We start from the raw sequence: 22,106 nt of genomic DNA, 5'->3' as shown, positions 1-22,106 counted from the left end.
CCATCCCGGTATTGTAGAATAGGTAGCAATAGATTAATTTAAAATACCAACAAGTTTTAGAAACCTTTAAAATGTTCCTGCTTCAGTTCCCACAATCTTTGCCATCCTAATTAATTGCCCAAATGTTCTTGGCTTTTGTCAGTTCCTAGAACAGACCATTCTGCAGCTAGCACCCATAGCAGAACAAACCTCCTGTTCTATAGGGTACTTTGATGGAAAACAAATGCCCTAAGAAAATAATGAGCAGAGATCATTATCTGACATTAAAAACAAAATTTTATTAGCCGACGGAAAAACTGCATCTCTTGCTGAACGAAACCTATACAGAAGTCTTGCCAACAAAATTTGTTGGAAGCTACAAATCAACAATTCAGAACCACAAACCTCAAAAATTATTTACAAAGTAGTCACTAAACAGCATTTTAACTATTCAATTCCTTCTTGTTTGTCTTTTATGGCAACCTAAAAAAAGGAGAAAGTGAGATGAATTTTAGTGCAATCTGGTCCACCTACTTTCCTGTTGAAAGCACCAACTTTGGAAACAAAAGCTAAAAAAGAAACAGCTTAGAGTTTCAAATAAGGCCAGTATGTATCCATGTCTGGATACAGAAAGTCTGGACCTTCCTGGTCCCACCCATCTCAGCACCCTTCTCTTAGCACCATGCTGCGTGGCGCTTTCTCCCCCTGCCACCAAAGGCCTTTTTCTTCAAAAATGGTAATTGAGATAGCATTATGTTCTAAGGCTGCCTAGCGGGTTCTCTGAATTCTCAGCTTTCATAACTTAAACCTGTCTAGCTCCTTTCGTTGTGAAAATACGCCTTTCCCCTTGCCTCCTGACCAAAATAAGGGCTAGCACTTTTTTAAAAAATGAACAATGGGAATTCAGAGAACCTGCAAGACAGTTATACTGTGTGGTGGTGGGCAGTGCCCTCAAGTCAGAACTGACTTATGGCGACCCCAGGTGGGGTTTTCATGACAAGAGACTAACAGAGGTGGTTTGCCATTACCTGCCTCTGCAACCCTAGTCTTCACTGGAAGTCTCCCATCCAATTGCTAACCAAGGCCGACTCTGCTTAGGTTAGGTTCTGAGATCTGACGAGATCAGGCTCACCTGGGCTATCCAGGTCAGAGCTATAATACTGTAAAACTTGTCAATTGCCAATTTTGTTTAAAACGAAAAAGATCCCTGAAGGCACTGGCGAGGAGGGGAATGGCCACTGTGGGAGACTGGAGCAGGGGAAATGTGGGCAAACCTGCCATGTGGAAGCCCCGTTGCTGCTGTGCTGTGTCAGCAGCAATGGGGAAACCCTACAAGCCAATCCTTGTGTGGAAGATACACCCATGTCAAGATTCAGTGGGGAATGCCCGCTTACCCGAAACCGTTCCTCCAGCAGGGAGAGCTCGCTGATGAGATCTGTAATGGCATTAGTGAAGGCTTCCTGGGGACTGTAGTCAGGAGTGGTCTGGACACGAATGATGATCTTATGCTCAAGCGGGTGAGGGACTTTGTAGCCTGCAAACAGAACCTGAGGATCTTTCAGTAACTGCCTGAAAAACAACAAAGGAAACAGAGACCAAGTAATCCTGTTAGGGAAACCAGGATTGCTGTGCTCTGTCAAGTCCAAGACAGAATAAATCCATCATTTTGACAGTGGGGCCCTCCAGGTGTGTGGCAGTTGTACTGCAAAACAAGGAAAGCAATCGCCTTTTTTTTGCTTTCCCCAACATTCCAAATGTTGCTAGTATACTGTTGCGAGCATGAAAATTCTAGTAAGCTATGAGGGCTGGTGACCCTCATACTATTTACTGAAAATATTTACGACCCATCACTCTCAGCTACTGAGTCCTTTTATAGCATGAAAATAATAAAACCAACAGTACAAGGAGCAGTTAATAAAAACCACGTGATAGCTGAAAAAGCTTTATTAAAATCCTTAATACATAAAAACAACACACCATAAAACACTCTCATCAAATCAAGTTTCATTCAACCAAAAAGGGGCAAGATGGACTCCAACAACCAGAAATTGGGAGGAGAAAACGTCTTCAGTGAATGCTTAAAGGTTGGCACCAGGCAAAAAGCTATGAGGAAGGAATTCCAGGATTCAGTCTCAGAGGGTTACCTGTAACACTAGTGGATCACTCAAAATAGGGTTTCTGCTGAACCTTAAATGACAGGCAGGCTCATATGGGAGCCCAATAACAAAAGCCACACATTCATTTAAACACACCTGGTGCTGTACAACTTCTACGTCATGCTGACTACTAGCCTATTCAGTGATAAGCACTATTCATTTAGCATATGACCCCAACTTGAAAGAGGGGCAAGCAAATGCCAAGACTGCTGCCGGATGTGGGTATACAGTCTAGGATAGACATGGTCACCAAGGGAACAGAGAACCTCTCAGGCACTGCTCCACTTCCACCGTACAATGTTACCACAGGTTGCAGTGTTAGTGTACCCAAAAAAAGGCAGTGCAGACGGGAGAAAACGGATCCCTGGAGCTGTACGGTTGGGTTGTAGGTCACCACCAACCACGGGTGAGAATGGCACCAAGTCTTGGATTTCCTCAAGACCCAACACAACATTCCCACTTTCGCTATATAATGATGACATTTAACAGTTCAGCAAACTTTGTTGCTCAAATAAATATGAAGCGACAATACTGGACCTCTATCAGAGTTCTCATAAGCAAGCTAAATTTAGGTAACTGCAATTCTATGCAGCTAGCTTGGTCTAAGCTTCAGTGACTCTTCATAAGATTGCCCTGCCTGATTACTAACGTATCTTTTTGCCAAATCAGAAGATAATCCCTTTTCCCACTGTTTTAGCAAGATGATGCTTCTAAATAAACCCCATAAATTTGACTGGAAGACAAGAACCACTGAGTTACTCACGACTTAATGATATTCCCAAGCGTATGGTCTTCTTTGTTGATGGTAAACAGACAGGCATTTGGTACTTTGGTATCCTTATTTATCGTAATCCTGGACAGAAGAACACAAGACAATGTTTACAGTGTTTAACAGGTATACACAAAGAAGCTTCTCCAAGCATTTTGCTATGGCACAGGTGGTTGAAGAACCAGTAGAATCAAGGAGCGTTCCTCCCCTGCACATGCATAACTAAGTTACTGAAATGCCAATGAACAAACAGCTCTACCAATTACATTGTGAGCTAATGAAGACATCAATTCTTTTTGTACCCCTATATATTTGCCACTTCCTTCCCTCTGCCCACCCACTAGCCTTCCCTTATACTGTCTTTTTTCTTCTACATACTGCACCCTATCCAATCCCACTTCCTCTTTCAACCTGCTCAGAACTTGGCAAGACCACTGGGGTCCATGCTAGCTCTATTCTGATTGGCAGGGATGGTCTGTCCCTGAAATCCTTTCATTAGAGATTATTGGGGGGGGTGCTTTATTGTGCATCCTCTACCACCACTCAACAGCCTTTTCACATGTGCTTAACTATCCAAGAGAACCCTCATATATGCAGTGCAGCAGCAGAAACACCTGATACATACACCGGCAGTGAACTTTAGCATTTGAACACAACTCCTACAGGTGTAACTTGTTTGAGGACCACTTGAGGTTTTTGCAGAGCAAGCATCTGGGCCAAAAACAATGGGCAGTCTGTGACCTATGAAACTTCCTATACCATCGATCCAGGTAGCCCAGTGCTCTACTTTAACTGGCAGCAGCTCTCCAGGGTCCCAGCAGGCATAGAAAACATTCCCAACACCTGCTCCTTGAGATCTTTTGTCTAGCGACTGAATGTGAGGACCTCCTGCATACAAAATGCCTCCCTCTTGTGGTGGAAAGTGCTGGCAATTCATAGCTGATGTATGGTGACCCCTGCTGGGGTTTTCAAGGCAAGAGACTAACAGAGATGGTTTGCCATTGCCTGCCTCTGCAACCCTGGTCTTTGTTGGTCTCCCATCCAATTACTAAACAAGGCCAACCTGGCTTAGTTTCCAAGATCTGATGAGAGCGGGCTCACCTGGGCTATGCAGGTCAGGGCACCTCCCTATATCAGTATTTATTTACATTATTTATAGTCTGCCTTTCTCAGTGAGATTCAAGGAGACTCAAGATGGATTACATAGTGTAAGTCAGTATGAACTACAGCTGGAACATCCCATAAATGCAATAGGTTATGACAACAGTCAGTACACAGTGTCACAGTCTGCAGTCCCTATTCCTTTTCCAAAGGAACTCTCTGAACCATTTTGATACAATACACCCCTCCTGCCTGTGTAAAAAAGCCTTCCAGAATAATTCAGTTTTGCATAGTTTGCAGAAAGCCAGGATAGTGGGAGCTTTCTTAATCTCATCAGAGAGCCAGTTTGGTGTAGCGGTTAAGAGCGATGGGACTCTAACCTGGAGAGCCGGGTTTGATTCCCCACTCCTCCACTTGAAGCCAGTTGGGTGACCTTGGGCTACTCACAGCTCTCCAGTACTCTCTCAGCCCCACCCACCTCACAGAGTGATTGTTGTGGAGATAACAATAACGTACTTTGTAAATCGCTCTGAGTGGGTGTTAAGTTGTCCTGAAGGGTGGTGTATAAATTGAACGTGTTTGTGGGCAGTTGTTGAATTTACCCATTTGCAGGATGGTACCTGCAGAAGGCCCTGCTCAGATGAGCAAAGCTGCCATGGAAGAGAGGCAGTCCTATAGATATAAGGGAACAGGGCCATGAAGGACTTTGTATGTGATAGCAAATACCTTGAGTTGAGCCTGGTAACTGATGGGTAGCCAGTGGAGTCCCTGCACAATGGGAGTAATATGTACAACATGCACACACCCCAGCTCCTGACGATAACCAAGCAGCAGTGTTTTGCACTTACTGATATCTCTGAGTTGACTTTGAGGGAAGGCCGATATTAAGTGCATTACAGTAGTCTAGTCATGATCTACTGTGGTATTGATCCAGGTGGCCAGATCAAGTCACATCAAGGTATGGGGCCATCTTTGGGGCTAGAGAGAGCTGGAATAAGACCTTTTTTGCAGTTGCGTCACCTTGCTTCTCTAGCAGTTATGCAGACTCCGGTATAACTCCTACTGCAAAATAGCACTATGTAGCTTTCTTAAACTTCTGTATATAATAAATAATAACTGTGCTTATATGCTGCTCTTCTAGACAGATTAGTGCCCCTTTCAGAGCAGCGAACAAAGTCAATGCCATCATTATCCCCACAATACAGCACATCTGGGGCTGTTCATGGCATTAGTGGTAGTCAAACCAGCAGAGTTTTGATTTGCAATTAAACCACTTAGCCACTATGTCACAGCACTCCTAAGGCTCAATTCATAGTTGATCTGTGCATGGTGAAGACAAACAGAATACAGGAAAATGCCTTATACAACACCAGACCCTTCATCCACCCTGCCCAGTATTGTCTATATCCAGACAGCAGTTCCCCGCTTTTAGACATGGAAAGGCTTTTCAAGACATTTGCTATTAGACATCCTTTACCTTCAATGATTTCCTGACCTGAATAGCTCAATAGAGCCATCTCAGAAGCTAAGCAAGATCGGCCTTGGTTAGCTATTGGGTGGAAGACCTCCAATGAAGATCAGGGTGGCAGATGCAAGTAATGGCAAACCATCTCTGTTAGTCTCTTGCCATGAAAACCCCACCAGGAATTGCTGTGTCAGCTATGACTTGAGGGCACTTTCCTCCCCCACTTTCAGAGATGTCCAATCTGGGAGCCACTTGCAGCCTCACTTTCTGACCATTTCCACTCACACACACCCTCCTTGGTCCCTTTGTCCTCCACTACCCCTTTACACTCCTTCCTTTTCTACTTTTCTTCCCCTTTCTACATTTCTTTCCCTTTCTCTGCCCCCCATCTCCTCTTAATTCCTACTCCTCACCCTCCGCCCTTTTCCCAGCCGGGTTTAAAGCACGTTAAAAGTGACGGAAGGCTCAACAAAGTCTGGAGCCACTTTTCTTTATCCTCGGTTAGGCAGCCGTGTTGGTCTGCAGTAGAACAGCAGGGTCTGAGTCCACCTTGGAGAGTCAAGCTCATCTCTTGTATCTGAAGAAGGGAACTCTGAGTCTAGAAAGCTTCTACACTGAAAATGTTGTTGGTCTCTACGGGGCTGCTGGACTCAACCCCTGCTGTTCTATCTTTATCTGCAGGCGCCAGAGATGGAGCCTGGGACCTCCTGCATGCAAGGCGCACCCTCCACCCCATTCCTGGCCAGAGCTCTCCCCACTCCGTCCCCACTGCCTTCCTTCCCTTCCTCCACTCACTTTTTCTCCCCGTCGAAGAGCAAAAAGGACTCAAAGGCCGGAGGCGCGTTCATAACTCCCCGCTCTTGTTTTCTTGTCACCCAAGACCTTCCGCTTCCGGTTGGGAAAATTGCGCTTCCGCTTCCAGTTTACTGTAGAGTGGCAAACGCCCCCCCTGGCGGCCAGGAGGAAGAAACTGCGCCGCCTGCTCTTTCGGCCCGAGAGACTGTGCTAGGGCACCACCTAAAGGTCGCCGGGGGTATCGCAAGATTTCTTCCCTCTTTTAACCCCTAAACAGGTTATGCATTTTCATCTAAACGGGCACGTCTGCATCGTATAACTTTTTTTAAAAAACTTAGATTTGTTTCAGGCAGTCGTCTTACACGCACTTACTTGAAAACAAACTTCCACTACAAAAGTGAGATTTCCTAATTAGTGTGCACAGAAAACTCCAGGTTGGGAAATTCCTGGAGATTAGGGGAGGAGGGGGGAAGGGTGCACAGCCTAGAGAGAGCGGGGTTTGAGGAGGTATAATGCCATAGAGTCCACCCTGCAAAGCAGCACTTTTCTCCAGGGGCACTGAGTTGCAATTCCTGGCAAAGCAATCACTGATCACGTGTTTTTCACCTGCCGTCAGAAGCAGCACTTCTGTCAGCCTTTACCTCTGTCTTTTGCACAGCAAGAAAACAAAAGCATTCTTTTGAAAGCCAGTTTGTGCAGGTAAAGAACCAGTTTTAAAGACTTTTATTTAAAATGCTAACCTGGAGGTTGGCAACCCTAGAAGCTCAATTGGATAAGCATAGGGGATATAAAAGGAAAGACAAGAATGCCCATGAGAGAATATATGCAAACAAAAGGACAAGAACGGCCAATAGAAACAATGGAGGAGGCGTGCCTGAAGGCCCATTGGATATAATGGGAACCAGGAATGCCAATGGACTCACATGGGCTCCATTGATAACAACATTCGATTAATATGCCGCCCTTCAGGATAATGCCCACTCTGAAGGGTTTACAAAGTATGTTATTATCTTCATGACAATCACCCTGTGAGGTGGGTGGGGCTGAGAGAGCTCCCAGAAACCAAGTTCACCCAGCTGGCTTCAAGTGGAGGAGTGGGGGAAACAAACCTGGCTCTCCAGATTAGAGTCCTGCTGCTCTTGACCACTGCACCAAACTGGCTCATTGAAATTACAGCACAGAAAAATTATGAAGAAAGTGCAGAATGAGTTGAGAAAAACCTGTTCTGGCACTAGAATGGCAGCTACAAGAGTGGAATTACAGTCCCTGGGACCAGATAAATTGCTTTGGCACCAGAATGACAGCTCCCAGTCTAGAATCACAGTTCCACAGATTGGGATCAGACAAACCGCTCTGGGAATGGAATGGCAGCCCTCCCTCCACTGGAATATAATCAAAGCTCTGGTACTGGAATGGCAGAGCCCAGAGTGTAATAATGGTTCCCGGGCATAGCATGAATATTCTGGGCCTTGAACGACAGCCTCCCCAAGTGGAATAACAGTGCCTAGGAATAGGATAACTTCTGCAACTGGAATCACATTGGGATGATGTCCCTGGGATCCGATTCTGCAACAGGAATTGAACCCCTAAGGTAGAATTTTGGCCCCCTGGGATTAGAACCATTGCTCTGCAACTGGAGTCACAAACCTTAAGAGTGGATTGGAATGCTTTCTGTATTTTAATTAACATTTATGGAGGCTGCACAGCAGTCCCCAAATCAGCTCTGCCTCCTTTGTTATCCTGCTTGTCAGCTGTTATGTTTCCTTCTAGAGTCACTGAGTTGAGCCACCTCATTCTGCACTGTTCTCAAGTATAAATCCCCCCACCCCGCCCTCACTTTTCTTCCTTGGAGCCAGTAATAAAAGTAAGCACCGAGATGCTGCGTACTTTCAATACAGTTTAGAAGTATGGCAAATTGATCGACATCGAGCTATTTAAATAATATAGCTTACAACTGGTTAGGATAAGGAACTTCCAAAGCAATCTCAGCCTGCTGTACATACAGACCTAGGTTGGTCCTAGGACCTGAGCAAAGCCACGGAGAGTCTCTCTACACAAGACATCTGACGCATGAAGAACATGTGTTGGGAGATGCAATGGTAGCTGGGAAGGGTAGTTTAAAAGCACAGAGCCAGTGGCAGGGCAAAGGTTGCAGTAACCACTACACCACACTGGCTGTCATGTACTGCAGTATGTTGCACAACGAAAATGCTAGGGAGGGGCAGTGAGAAGATAGTCTGTCATTCATGGAAGTGTACAATTTGTGGTTCTCAAGCTTTCTTTGGCGGCGTACATGTTTGTAGACTTCTGTCTCTTATTCCGCTTGCTCCAGCTGTTCCATTTCTAACAAGAAACCAGGAACCAAGACTTGTGGCCATTGACTTCTAGAACTGTGTATTTCGTCCTCGTCTTTGATCAGGTCACAAGAGGCCAGAATTCCAGAACACCCCCCCCCCCAGCTTGGCCAGCAGAGGTAGGCCGTGGAAAACTCACCAGCAACAGTGGCTTCAGTGTTTGCAAACAACCTTAATGATCAGCCGTATAACTCAGAATGGTGTTAGCACGATCCTCTAATGAAAAGTAGGGAGATGAAAAAGCAAATTTCTGTCTGCTTCGCGTCCCTTTTTAAAAAAATTAGGCCAAGTTTATTCACACGTGACCACACTCTGCTACAACCCTGAAACCAGGGCTGAGGGTAGGTGGGAATTGTAGAGTACAGAGTCAGACAAGAGTCGGATCTCTTGCTAAAAAATGCTTTATTGTGCATTCAGAATTTCTCTGGCTTGGAGGGTGATGGTTTCTTTGCGGTTTCTTCCCTTGCCCCCTTTAGCCAGATTGCAACAACATCTGTTTATTCATCTTAAAACTATAAAACATCCCCGGGGGAGTCAAAAACATCACCCATTGTTGAAAGAAGCCCATCCATGGGTACCATTTCCCAGCACTTTTAAATCAGCCGCAATTGTGACTCGGGAATAGCGAGAGGATGGCAGGAGTCAGAAAAGTTTCATCTTTTGAGCACAGTAGACTTCCGCAGATGTTGCTGACCCATTTTCAAAAACATTCCTGGCGCCATGAGATCTCGACACCTCTTTTTAAATAATGAAGCCCATTGGGCCTTAGATAAACTGGGGGAAATTGGAAAGAAATCTTCCACACGGGTTTACTAAAAGACTAGGATTTGTCTCATAACTGCTGAACCCGTCCAAGGGTTCATTTCGTCCAGGATCCCAACGTCCACACAATGGTCAACCAGATCTCTTGTAAGGCCCACAAGCAAAGCATGAAGGCCAAAGCCTCCCCTTGTCAGGTGTCTCCCCACCTAGCAACTGGTAAACAGGGAGATATACTGCCTCTGAACATGGAGGTTCCATTGTGATTGATACCTGTGGATGGACCTTTCTTCCACAAATTTGTCCAATCCCATTTTAAGGCCATCAAAGTTAGTGTCTTCCTTTGCACCTTGGGATAGTGAGGGCTATTGAGTTGGAAGGCTAAGGGGGAAAAAAAGTTGGGCCTCTTTTTCCCAGTTCCGTTCTGAGAACATGGCAGAGTGACTCATTCTATATGCTAAGCTAGGAGTGGTTTCACCTGACTTCCCTCTGAGAAGCAGCCCCCCCACCCCGCCCCACACTGCACCCCAGCACATGAATGCAAGTCCAGAGAGACGCAGTCCCAGGAATGTGGCTGTAGTCCTGATGAATGGGGTAGAACAAGGCTTGGCCCAAGAGACTTGTTTGTGCTGGAGTCACGTCTGCAGTTCCACAAGGCAGTTTCGCTCTTGGCTGGCCAGATCTCTCAAGCGGGAGAGTTCCTTGTTGTGAACTTCTTCCAGATCCTGCAAAACTCGGAACAGTCTGGTGGGACCGTCGGCATTTTCGAGATCTGCAGCAGGAGAGAGAGAGACACGAACGGAGGGTTGGAACGAGCCGCTTACGGCCACGTTGTGATGCAGCTGGAGGCTGCGTAAATTGAGGCTCCCCCCCTTGGTCCCAGCAGAAAATGTTTCCCCTGCACCTGGGTCAGGTGGAGAAAGCCATCTGGTGCAAGACTCGGAAAGGCTCTGAGCACTCAACATATGGTGCTGGAATTCTTAAAAGATGGTGTTTCACTCCATAGGATCGGTGATTAGGCCTGGCCCCTAATCTCAGATGCACAGAGGCTGATTTGCAATTCGTCCGTGGTCAAGAAAGAATACGAAGAAGATCAAGCTTGACCATTAAGACTTATTTCTTCTTTTACAAAGTATGAATTTGTGTAGGCTGTTACCACCCTCGTCAGATGCTAGTGGGACTGTGAACTTCCAGCGAGGGAAATCAGTTGTTGGAATATTTAAGCACAAATTCACCGGTACGGATTATGCACAGGGAACCCAAGAACACAAAACCCAACATTACTCTCTGCTCTTACATTATGAGAGGAAACCAGAATCCCCTTTTAGGCCTCAATTAACACAATCAAATTTCTGAATAAATCTCTTCTGCTGTCTCACATTTTTGTAACATCCACCACTACACAGTTGTTTGAGAATGGGTACTTTCGGATCTCTAATGAAATGGCCTAGGAAGGTTAAAATGCTCTTCCATTGGCTTTCGAGAATTTTTGTTCTTGATGTCAGATTTTAATTCATGTTCTGGCTTGCCTAAGGCTGTGTAGGGGGTTCATGGAAGAAGTCAGATTCATAGGAGGAACCTCTTGATTTACAGTGGTGCAGTGGTTAGCATGTCAGACTAGAATCTGGGAGACCTGGGCTCAGGTAAATTTGCTGGGTATCCATGGACAAGTCCCTCTCTTATAGCCTAACCTACCTCACAAGGCTGTTATGAGGATAAAATGCAGCTTTGGGTCCCCCTTGGGGAGAAAAATAGGGTGAAAATATCCTAATATTCTCAACCTAACCTATCTTGCAGGGCTGTTTTGAGGATATTTATTTTATTTACTTATTTACATTATTGATATTCCACTTTTCTCACTCGAGACTCGTATAAGTCGATATGATCAACGGCTGGGACATTCAATAAACAACACAATTGAGTAAGGATAGCAGAAATTTGGAAAAAAGCAGAAATCCAATACAAAGCTGAAAAACAATGCTGAAACAAAACATAAGCAGATTGATACGACATATTAAAAAGTGTTGAATTATCCAATAGAAGCATACTTACAGCAATAGACAGTACGCAGTAGTATAGTCAACAGTCCCTATCTCTGTACCAACACATTTCTCTGAACTATTTCTTTACAGCACAGCCCTGTTACCCTGAGAATGATGATGTTAGCTGCTTCGAGTCTCCCTCAGAGAGAAACATATGCAACACCAGATCCATCAATCATTACAACATCCGTTCCCTTTCAACAATAATGTAAGAGTCATACCATCGCTTTGGTTCAGAGGAAGGTTCTCTCCTTTCTCCTGTGTCAACAATTCCAGGTACTTTTCCCTGCAGACAAGAATTATCAGTCATCATGACATCAGATTTGAGGTGTGCAGACAAGGAGTCGGCGCTCTCTAAACAGCCACCTAATAAACTGCAAGCGTTATCTCTCTCCTCAGCTAGAGTATATACACAGCCTACCATTGACTTGGAAGTCGGTCCCACCTTCTTTAACAGGGTTTGCATGCAGCCAGCAGCGGTGCCAGGGTTTTCAGCGCTTGCAGCCAGCCAGTGTGCCGGGCGACCCCCCCCCCCCGTGCACACACACACACGCACTGGCCTGCGTGATGACGTCACATGTGACGTCATCATGGATGCGCGTGCCGCCGGCCCGATCGCTGCGGCGAGCGGCTGGGACGGTGCATGGGCGGCCTCGGAGCTCTGCCGCTCGGTTGTCTGCACCGCCGCAGACGCCTGCCCGCGGCTGTTGCGCCCGGTTGGGGTGTGTGTGCTGGCGGCGGCATGGAGCGGGAGGGATAGGAGGCTGCAGCTCTGTGGCGCGCGCTCCCGACCCCTGCACCTCCTCCGGTGCTCCCTCCGGCACCCCGCACCCTGAGGCCACCGCCTACCTGGCCTCAATGGGCACGCCAGCCCTGCAGGCAGCTAAGCAAGTGCGCACAGCATTGCAGCTGAAGCCACCCACGCATGCCACAGCAGTCAGGGGCAACTCACTTCATCGCCTCTCGGACTCCAAGTAGATGGCGGAATATCAAGTGAGCTTCTAAATCGGGATCCAAAGGATCGTTCCATTCCCGTAGAGTAACTCCATGCCGAGTTTTGTCACAGCCCAAACCTAGAGGTAAAAGGCAGAAGAGATTTTTTTTTAAAAAGGAGTTCTCTGTAAAGGAGCATACTACTAGCCTCCAGACCGTAACTCAGATAATCGATGCTTCTTGGACAGACAGAGAGGCGTTTTCTTATCAAAAAGGAGGACACTGCAAAATTCAAGCAATTACATCCTTCCCAAGCTAAGTATCCCAATGTAAGCAGTCAGCCCAGTCTCTGCCATTTTAATAGCAGTTTTATATATGGCTGCTTGTAATATTAAAAATGTTCAGGCCTCTCGAGTTAAAATGGCTGCTGCGTGGCCACCAGAGGACCTCCAGCAGTTGCTACATCCCGCCTGGGAGAACCAGGCATGCAAGGAATGCTGCCCTGGAATGCAGAGTGATTGCGGCTTGATTGGATTTACTGCCATCCTGGCCCTGCCGGTGCTCAGAGCAACAAAGGCCTCGCAGAGTCACCCCCACTTAGCACATTCCATTCCCTCCTTCCGTGATGAGATCTCCTGTCCATGATTGAGCAGCTAATCCACTGACATTCATAAGTATAGACAGTCATTCCTGGCACAATGTATCCCCTCCCTAAAAACACTTAACCTAGCTCTGGTGGACTTCTTCAGAAAACTATCCCTTTTGTGCAGCGCTAGGTTTTACATTTGTATTCACACGCCCCGGCAGCTGCCCATCGAGGCAATCATATCTTTTGTTAAACTTAACCGTTGCAGCCTTTGTTCTAACGGCTCGGTGGGCTCTTCCACCTCAGGGCACATTTTGCCTATAAAGATAGGCCCTGGCCCCATTCAAATCGTGCAAGCTTTCTGGCTTCTCCCTTAGGGTCACTTCCCTAAGCCTCTTGCTCTGTTGGCCGAGGATGCTGGCGTTCAAAGCTACTCTCTTCCTCCATGGACTGGACCCCTTCTCCAGGATAGGTAGATATAATTACTCCCTCTTGCTCTATCCCCAAATATTCTGGATACATTTCCTAGGACTCTGTCTCTGTCTCTGTCTCTCTGTGTGTGTGTGTGTGTGTGTCAGTGTCAGTGTCAGTAATTGGTGTGTATGTGCATGAAGTTCCTGTGTTCAATAAAAAGTTATTGTTTGATATTAAGCACCAGACTCGCTTGTCCTATTGTAGGAAGGGACTTGGTATGCAAAGTTAACAGATCCCAGTTACTGCCTCTCATATAGCCGTCTTCCTTGCTAGCTAATTCCACCATAAATCATATTTTTGCAAGGAGACCAGGTAACACCAACAGGCACAGCTTCTCGCCCTATGTCAGACTTCTGTACGTCTTCAGTTTGTGGGGTGAGAAGGCAACTTGCCTAACTAACTTATTTTTAATGCAGCAATTATTTTTAAAATGTCAGATTGGATGGAGAAGAAGAGGTAGAGAAAGGGAGAGCGTGTATACAGAAGGATTCCCCAACCCTGCTGAGCCTGTGGACAGTTTGAGAAATGGTAGTTTTGAAGGTCTTTCATCACAAGGTTACCACAGATCGGAGGCGACTTGATGGCATATAACACACACAGTGGGAACCACAACAAAATGGCTGCCATGAGAAGTGGGTCCAATCACAAATGACTGCTATGGGGTGGTAGGGCCAATCACAAAACGTTGTGAGGTTCCAAGCCAAACATCCTCCTATGATGGAGGCAGGCATTTCCAAATCAGTGCTCCCTGCAGAACCAAAAGGGATCCCCCTTGGGGAATTCTGAAGCACCCCCTGCTCCAATGAGATGGAGGAAAGCCAAAAATGGCTCTTTGATTTGGAGTAGGAAGAAAAGGAAGTAGGGTGCCAGGAAACACTTCAGTGGGCACCCTGGGCAACACACTGGGGATCACTGGTCTGCAGGATATATTTATACTGATTCTACATTAGTATAAAAGTCATGGCTTCTGCCACTTTCAAAACTCTGGGAAGTTTAGTTGTTTGTGGGTGCTAAGAATTCTCTTTGGGAGCTCTGCTCCACACACATGAAGAACTACAGCCCTCAGGCTTCCCTAGGGAAAAGGAACGACTGACCAGTTCCAGAAGCATAGCCACCTTCAATGTTCTGCATGCAAAACAACCGTTAAGACTGGCTAATGAAACAATCTCACTGGCTAGTGAGACATAGTTAGCAGAACTGGTTACATTCAAACACATTCACCGTAATTGGTTTATTTCGACACCAGTTTCATGTGATCTCTGAATTCAGGCAGGCAGGCAGACAGAGAAAGCGTAAAAAGAAATTGGGCCCCATGTTGCAGGTTGGAGTTAAAGGTCATTCCCATAGCTGAGTAAGTGGACGACAGCCACCATATACCACAGACCAGGATAATTCAATGGCAAAGGATGCACTACCTGTTTTGTCCTTTTGGTGGCAGCAACTCCACTTCTCTCCCCAGAAGATGCCCGGTTGGTGGTAGCACAGCATCCCCATGGAGGAAAGACTATAGGCTCTGTTTTTTGCTTTGACCGCCCTTCCATCTGAAGCTAGTATACTCAGTTACTCTATCCGGGGGTCTAAGGTGTTTATATCTGTGTACCTTGTTGTAGGTGAATTTTTTTGTATTTAAATAAAATTTATTAAAAACATTTAAAGGGATAATACAATGGCAAAGGATGCTCTACCTGATTTGTCCTTTTGGAGGCAGCAACTCCACTTCTCTCCCCGGAAGATGCCCGGGTGGTAGGAGCACAGCATTCCCGTGTTGTTCACACAGACCTTCCTCAAGGCCGACAGCCATTGGTTGAGCTCGTTGACACACTGGAAATCCACACAAGAGGGTTAATGCCAAACTATTTGCCAGGTTGAAAGAGCACTGAGCGACGTGCTGCTCTGAGAGCTACCCTACAGTGATGGTCTCCCTTTTTGTAAAAAGACTTTCGGCTGCAGCATGTTACCATAACCATGGGAATGCCACCCAAAGAACTGCGCTGCGGCAAGCAAGCCCTGCCCAGTTTCATCACGCTTATAAATGCAACTCACACTCATCACTATGCGAGTCATTTCACCTCCAACTGCACATTCCCCATGGCCAATGGAGTGCATGCATGTGTATGTAGGGACACTGCTAGTATGATGCATGGTAGCGGGGCAGATAGCTCTGCCACACTGGGGCAGTTTCATCGTCTGATTGTCTTGACCCTGGTTAAGACCTCACAGGGCCCATTCCCCTCGCCAGCCAGGTGATAGTGGTGGGGGGGTAGAGGCTGGGAGCAGGGGTTCTCGGCAGCCCTACATGTGTCCCACTGCAGTCACAGTGGCTGCTCCAGCTTTTCCCACTCGACCAAAGCTGAACCATCTTCCCTCTCTATCCCTTTTTGCCAGAACCTTGCACTGCAAGTAAGCTGTCGCTGCCTGCCCGTCCTCGTCGGCATAGATGATCTGCATGACATTGGAGCTTCCAAAGCTTTTCTCTTCCACTTTCTCAGCAGCCCTGATGTTGGCCAGCGTGATGAAGGAGCTTTTCTGGAAAGGAATCCCAAGGACAAAACCAAATGTCAAAACCTAGATGGCTCCTATGCAGTTACTCTTATACTGCTCTTGTTTTGCTTAGAGAGCATTCTGAATTTCTCATGCCGAAATCCCTGTGGCTCATTGGCATAACCCCAGCAATTGCCCAGACAGAAGGGATATCCACCAACAGAGTGGAATTTCCCCCGCCTTCCCCCATCTGCTACCGACGCCCCTCTCAAAATGCTGCTCCTGGGGGACAGGGGAGCCCGAGGAACAGCACAAGGAAGGAGTCTGTAATTGGAGGGGGGAAACACTGGTGAAAATCCTCAGTGGGATCTAACTTATTTTGGTGCTCTTTTCCATTTAACAGATGCATTTCCCACCATTATTTGTGCCTCATTTAATATAGCGTAATGATCATTATCTGCACCAGTTGTGCAGGGTAAATTTCACACCTGTTGAGCTGAACTAATGAGATGCAAGGCAGACGACAAACACCCACAGCATCAAAGCAGGTAGCCAAATGCGCTGACCTCCCCCCAGATGATAGGAAATAGGGCTCAGTGCTAAATTCTTGCTCCTTTGTTCAGAAAGCCTGGAGAGGCTCATGTGGATATTCCAGTCCACCTCTTACACAAGCCCTGAGATCTCCCAGTTGGAACAACGCAACCACAGCACCTCCCCACCCTCCAAAACAAGCTACCTGCTATACCAGGCCCAGTTTGGGCACATCACAGAATGTTGGCTCAGCGTTGTTGCTGATGTACCGAAACGCCAAATCTATTGGATTCTGGGAAGGTATCCTTAGCAACTCTGAACTTTTTCTGTCCATCCTTTTCAGATGTGCCACTTAGGGGCAGGGGAGGGGAGAATCACGGTGGCGAGGTCCCCATACAACTTGCATGCGTTTATTGGAATGTACTTACCCACAGAGCCTGCACATTAGTAGGGTGTGGAGTTTAGAGCCAGAATTCCCCACCTCTCCCTCTCTCTCTCTCACACACACACACACACATTCATTCATTGTATATAAAAAGAACCTTTGAAAGGGACTGGTTATTGGACTGCATTGTAGGGTTACCAGCTCTGGGTAGGGAAATTCTTGGAGATTTTAGGGACAGAAACTGGGCAGGGTGGGGTTTGGTGAGGGAGGACCTTAACAGAGTGTAGTGCCAGAGATTTTATCTTCCAAGGCAGCCATTTTCTCTAGGGGAACTGATGTCTGTCACCTGGAAATCAGTTGTAATTCTGGGAGATCTCCAGCCACCACCTGGAGGTTGGCAACCCAATGAAGCACACACCTTTACAGGCCCAGCCTTTCTTTATTTCATTCATTCGTACCCTATTTTTCTCCTCAGTGGAAACCCAAAGAGGCTTACAACAGTCTCCTCATTTCCATTTTATCCTCACATCAACCCTGTGAGGTAGATTAGGCTGAGAGTGTGTTATTCACCCACCACTGCAATGTGGCTAGGCCTCAAACTGCAAGCCTGAGGTAGCTTGACTGAATGCTCCTCTGAGGAAAAGAATCCCACAGAAAACCATCACATCGGAGAGAAAGGACCACTCTCTTCAACAACACTAGCTTTCTACATACAGGGATGGTCTTGTACAGAAAAGCATTCAACCATACGAGCAGCAGTACAGTCCTGAGGTAGGTTTATGAAAGGAACTGGAACTAGGCCCAATTTTCCCATTAAGCTCTTCTTTTGCCCACATCTCCAGGGGCCACTTCCCGGTCAGGGCTCCACACACCAACAGCAGAACAAGGAGCACGGCCGCTCTGCCACACACAGCCTGGCAAGTTTCTAGTCCCTCTTGCCAGCCCAGCAAACCTCCTTACCTTAGAGTTGGGTGTCTTGGCATAGCTGAGAGCCTCACTGGTGAGGGCGAAGTAAAGCTTCTTGAAGGAAGACGACATCAGGGGGCCTTTGGTTTTGGCCTTATGGATGAACAGAGGTCCCTCTTTCACCACCTGGCTCTGGCTGAGGGCCTTCTGCAAGTCCAGTTCTGTAAGGAACATTCCCAGTTAGTAGCTTGGAAATTGGGATGGGGTGGAAATCTGTGCACATTTCCTGCCTTGAAGAACAACAGATCCTCGCCATTCATAGATTTGTGATTTGCATTTCCCAGGCTTGCCGTCCAATCACATCTGTTTTCTTCTTCCACCGCACCATCATTGTAATTATCGCATTGTTACATTTTGTGGGAAATTTGGTTGTTTGCTACTGGGAGGCAGCAGACCCCTGCCTCCCAGTCTTTGTGGATTTCACCATTTGCAGTGATGATCCCAGGAAGAGGTTCCCTTGCGAGTGGGGAAGGGTCTATACGGTACCTGCAGGGCAAGTTGGGGGCGCGAGAGGGAAGGCAGGCGGGCAGGGAAATGGAATAGAGTTTTAGATCCAGCTCTTAATTTTTTTAAAAAAACATCGTTGAAATTCTTAGCTGTCTATTCCATTTAACATCTTTCAGTTGATTAAAAAGAAGAGTCACGGGAAATACAATTTTAAATGTATTACATCTTTCAAGGGGCTCTGGGTTCCCTCCTCCCGCTTTTATCCTTGTGTGGTAGGATTAGAATGAGAGGCAGTGACTGGTCTAAAGTCACTCATTAAGCTTCGTGGCTAAGTAGGGATTCAAACCCAGATCCCCCTGGTCCAGTGCTCTAACCACTATTCCACACTGGCTCTGATTTCTGACTGCTTGTTCAGCCTCCATACTGATCCCCTGATGCTATGCGGCTTGACCAGGCAAAACACCTGCCAAGCTCCAATCGTTATGGTGCAAGGACCAGTGTAGCGTAGTGGCTAGAGTGATGGGCTAGGATCTGGGAGGCCCAGGTTTGAATCCCCGCTCCACCATGCAGGTGACCTTGGGCCATTCACACCCTCTGAGCCTAACCTACCTCGCAAGACTGTTGTGAGGGGGGAAATGGAAGAGAGGAGAATGATGTAAGCCGCTTTGGTCCCCCTTTGGGAGAACTTAAGTAAAATCAAACCAGAACAATGCCCTTCCTCCCTTGGCCCCCACACACCTTCTTTCTCCTCAATGTCTATCAGCTGGAGGATGAACTGCTTCATCTGGGCAATGCCCTGTTGAATGGTGGGCTGCAGAGGGGCCATCCAGCTTTCCTTGGTGCAGCTGATGCCCGGATCCATATTCCCCACGTTCTGGACAGTCTGCCAGTGAACAAGACCAGGGAGGGGGGGAGAGGTCACCATGGATCACCGTTCCACTTTCTAAGTGCCCTGGGCCCTTCTGGGAGCCAGAGCAGAGACCCCTCTTGTCCACTCTGCGCTTGGAAGAGGGGTGCGAGAGTCACGATGACCGAAGAGCACTCGGCCTGCCTTGCTGAGCCACCCAAGGGCCCTCTGAATCCGGCACCCCAAAGGCAGCTTGCCTGATCTTTAGAACTCCAGAAGCAGGGCCTGAAGGAAACAATCCTCCTGTTGCTTGTCCCCAGCATCTGGTTTTTACAGGTATACTGCTTCTATACATGGAGGATCCGCCCCTACCTGTCATGGCCAGGGCTTTTTTTTCAGTGGGAACGCGGTGGAACGGAGTTCCCGCACCTCTTGAAAATGCTTGGCAATAGCGCATGAAAATAATATTATTTCAAAGAATTCTGTGTTTTTCTCCCTCATTTCCCTCTTGAGAGTTCTGCCGCCTCTTTTCCCAGAAAAAAACCCCTAATGAAAGCAGCGTGGGGGATCAGACCGAGGGTACAGCTAGCCTGGCATACTGTCTCCAACAAGGGCCAAGCAGACACAAAGCAAGGCAGGAAGGCAACAGCCCTGGCTTGTTTGACAGCTACTGATATTCAGAGACACTGTCTTGGCTAATAGGCATGGATAGGCTGATCTTCCGTGAGTTCTGTCTCATCCCACATCTAAGCCCAGCTATTTCACGTCCGGCAGCTGCATTTTGCAGCTGGCATTTTCTGTCTTCTCCAAAGCAAAGTGTGACACATAAAAAGGCTTCTCGTCTCTTGGGTCGGTAAAGAGGTGAAGAATCTTATGTCAAGCTGCCTTGCATAAAGCAACACAAAAGACCGCCTGCTTTGCTTGCACCAAAGCTCAGCAGGATACAAGACCTCCCCCTTTTCCTCCTGCAGGTTCTGACATGCACAGAGAACTGGAGGGGAGGAAGCAGTGGCAACCACAAATTCCACCATGGCTAGTAATCTTTGGCCAAGGACGTAGCATCGGACCCATAAACCTGGTGGCCAGGAGGCAAGGACAAACAACTGCCTTACCTTGGCCAGGAGCAGCAGGGCCCGGCTGGTACGGGCATCGGCGTGCTTCTCTCGCAGGTAAAAGAGTCTGGGGGACATAATGGCTGGAGAGAAGAAGCGCAGGCAGAGGAAGCTGGTGATGGCCATGAATCTGACATTCTGCAAGTGGAGAAGGAGCACGGTGGAGCGCACATCAACAGTGGCGAAGGGTCACCTGTTCACAATTGCAGTTCTCATTCTCCCTGCCTGGCACACCCGCCGCGGAGATGAACCAGAGGCCCTGGCAGCCAAGCACCCAAGCACCTTAACTTTGCCCTGCTGTTGGGGCGTTCCAAAAGAGGGTGCTGCTGGGCGGGGATTCAACTGCACTTGGGCGCCACCCATGCTGCTGGCCAAACAGAGGTAATGCAGTTTGACCTTGAGACGGTGCTGCTAAAATCCCTGCACTGGCTTCCGGCTCTCTCACAGACTCCACAGAAACTCATCATCCTTGCCTCCGAAGACCTCCCCGGCCTTAACTCTGAATTTCTGTCCACTTTCATATTCCAGCATTCCCCTGCTTGTAACAGTTTGCCCTCTTTCTCCACCATCCTCCGCTGTCCAAAAGGTTTTCTTCAAAGGACTCTGCCCCTTTCTGCCCCTTTCTGCCTGGAACCGTCTCCTAGACCACTTGCCTGATGCCGCCTACCTCACTTTAAATCTCTCCTCATTTGCCATGAATCGTTTAGGCACACACCTTTCTTTCTCCTCCCCATTCCCAGAAGTTTTACCAACTTAGAGGCACAGGAGAAGAGGTTAGGATTCCCCTGCACTGACCTGGTCTTTCTCTTCAGGGAAACGTTCTCCAACCCTCTTGAAAAGCTGCCGAAAGGTGGCACGGATAACGGCGGGACAAAACTTGACAGACTTGGCAACGGCAGCAAGGAGGTCAGTCAAGTAGGATCGAAGGAGGTGGACGCTCTGTTGGATCACATCACTTTCGCTCTGGGTGCGGTGGAGGCTGGAGCACCTGGCCAGGTAGGCAGCAGAAGTCAAGCCCCACCATCAAGACCTTCAGCTTCTCCCCCATTCCTGGCAACGAGGGTGCCCCCAATACATCAACTCCCTAATTTCCATTCATGTGCTGCCAGTACGAGTGAACGGCATAAATTCTCTTATGCATGGATCGTGGAGAAAAGTGTATTTTTTTTCTCTCAAGAGCCTGGAGCAGCAGGGACACAAGCAAATTGATGGGCGGTGGATTCAGGAAGGACAAACGAAAGTGCGTGACGCTACACCGCACCAATTAGTTTGTGGAACTCACAGTCACTGGATGTAAGGATGGCCATTGGCTTAGACGGCTACAAAAGAAAAATTCACGGACATATAAAATGGCTCTTAACCATTTTGATAGCCAGCATAGCATAGGGGTTAGACTGACAGATTAGGATCTGGGAGATCCAGGTTCGAATCCCCATTCTGCCATGGAAGCTGGGTGACCACAGGGCTGTTTGCTGTGAGGATAAAATGGAAGAGGAGAGAGTGCGTGTTGTGCGCTGCTTTGGGTCCCCATTGGGAAGGAAAAGGGGGATATACGTATCTGAAAAAATAAATAGAACCTTCATGTTCAGAGGCAGTGTACCTCCAAACGCCAGTTGCTGTTGCTTTCAAACCCCACTTGTGGGTTCTTGGAGGAATCTGGTGACCACCCTGGGGAAAACAGGAGGCAGGACTAGGACTACCTGATCCTGCCGGGCTCCCCTTCTGCTCCTCTTACCCAACATCCTTGCTCTCCACTTTGCTGGGATCCAGCTCGATGTATCTCTTCTCTTCAAACACGCGGTTGACGGCCGGGCCAAGGACCGCGTGGAGGTATTGCATTCCTGCCACCTACAGGACAGCAGAAGGAGAGACACATGATGAGAAGAGATGGCGGGTGGCGTGACTAGATCACGGTTCAATGCAG

The 22,106-nt window shown here is 47.6% G+C and overlaps 2 protein-coding genes across 5 annotated transcripts in view; both read right to left on the bottom strand.

The window, feature by feature from the left end:
* Positions 1–263: 263 nt before the first annotated feature.
* Positions 264–6,354, bottom strand: POLR2J (RNA polymerase II subunit J). The gene is made up of 4 exons (XM_055001679.1): positions 6,266–6,354; positions 2,899–2,988; positions 1,374–1,548; positions 264–462 (listed from the first exon to the last, which is right to left on the bottom strand). Exons 1-4 carry the CDS (start codon positions 6,316–6,318, stop codon positions 427–429), a joined length of 354 nt encoding a protein of 117 aa, XP_054857654.1. The 5' UTR covers positions 6,319–6,354; the 3' UTR covers positions 264–426.
* Positions 6,355–9,004: 2,650 nt separating this feature from the next.
* LOC129344441 (ras GTPase-activating protein 4-like) overlaps positions 9,005–22,106 on the bottom strand; it is a 70,237-nt gene continuing 57,135 nt past the window's right edge. For 3 of the 4 annotated variants that reach the window (XM_055001064.1, XM_055001066.1, XM_055001067.1), the window contains 10 exons: positions 21,918–22,030; positions 20,978–21,170; positions 20,183–20,320; positions 18,962–19,106; positions 17,771–17,937; positions 15,802–15,939; positions 15,099–15,234; positions 12,373–12,493; positions 11,642–11,706; positions 9,005–10,150 (listed from right to left, as the gene is read on the bottom strand). In XM_055001064.1, coding sequence (XP_054857039.1) covers positions 10,014–10,150; positions 11,642–11,706; positions 12,373–12,493; positions 15,099–15,234; positions 15,802–15,939; positions 17,771–17,937; positions 18,962–19,106; positions 20,183–20,320; positions 20,978–21,170; positions 21,918–22,030 — 1,353 coding nt within the window. In that variant the 3' untranslated portion in view covers positions 9,005–10,013. The remainder of the gene's footprint in view (positions 10,151–11,641; positions 11,707–12,372; positions 12,494–15,098; positions 15,235–15,801; positions 15,940–17,770; positions 17,938–18,961; positions 19,107–20,182; positions 20,321–20,977; positions 21,171–21,917; positions 22,031–22,106) is intronic. The other variant, XM_055001065.1, reaches the window with a different exon arrangement.

The sequence above is a fragment of the Eublepharis macularius genome, chromosome 17 (assembly GCF_028583425.1).
Source record: "Eublepharis macularius isolate TG4126 chromosome 17, MPM_Emac_v1.0, whole genome shotgun sequence".
In the NCBI taxonomy this organism is placed as follows: domain Eukaryota; kingdom Metazoa; phylum Chordata; class Lepidosauria; order Squamata; family Eublepharidae; genus Eublepharis; species Eublepharis macularius.
This window is presented reverse-complemented; position numbering and strand designations above follow the sequence as displayed.

Bases quoted from the DNA above. Each gene is read 5' to 3' on its own strand.
- POLR2J (XM_055001679.1), bottom strand. From the start codon at position 6,318: ATGAACGCGCCTCCGGCCTTTGAGTCCTTTTTGCTCTTCGACGGGGAG. The intron at 2,989-6,265 runs GTGAGTGGAGGA...TCTTCTGTCCAG, and splicing joins CTCTTCGACGGGGAGAAAAA to GATTACGATAAATAAGGATA. The intron at 1,549-2,898 runs GTGAGTAACTCA...GTTGTTTTTCAG, and splicing joins CTTGGGAATATCATTAAGTC to GCAGTTACTGAAAGATCCTC.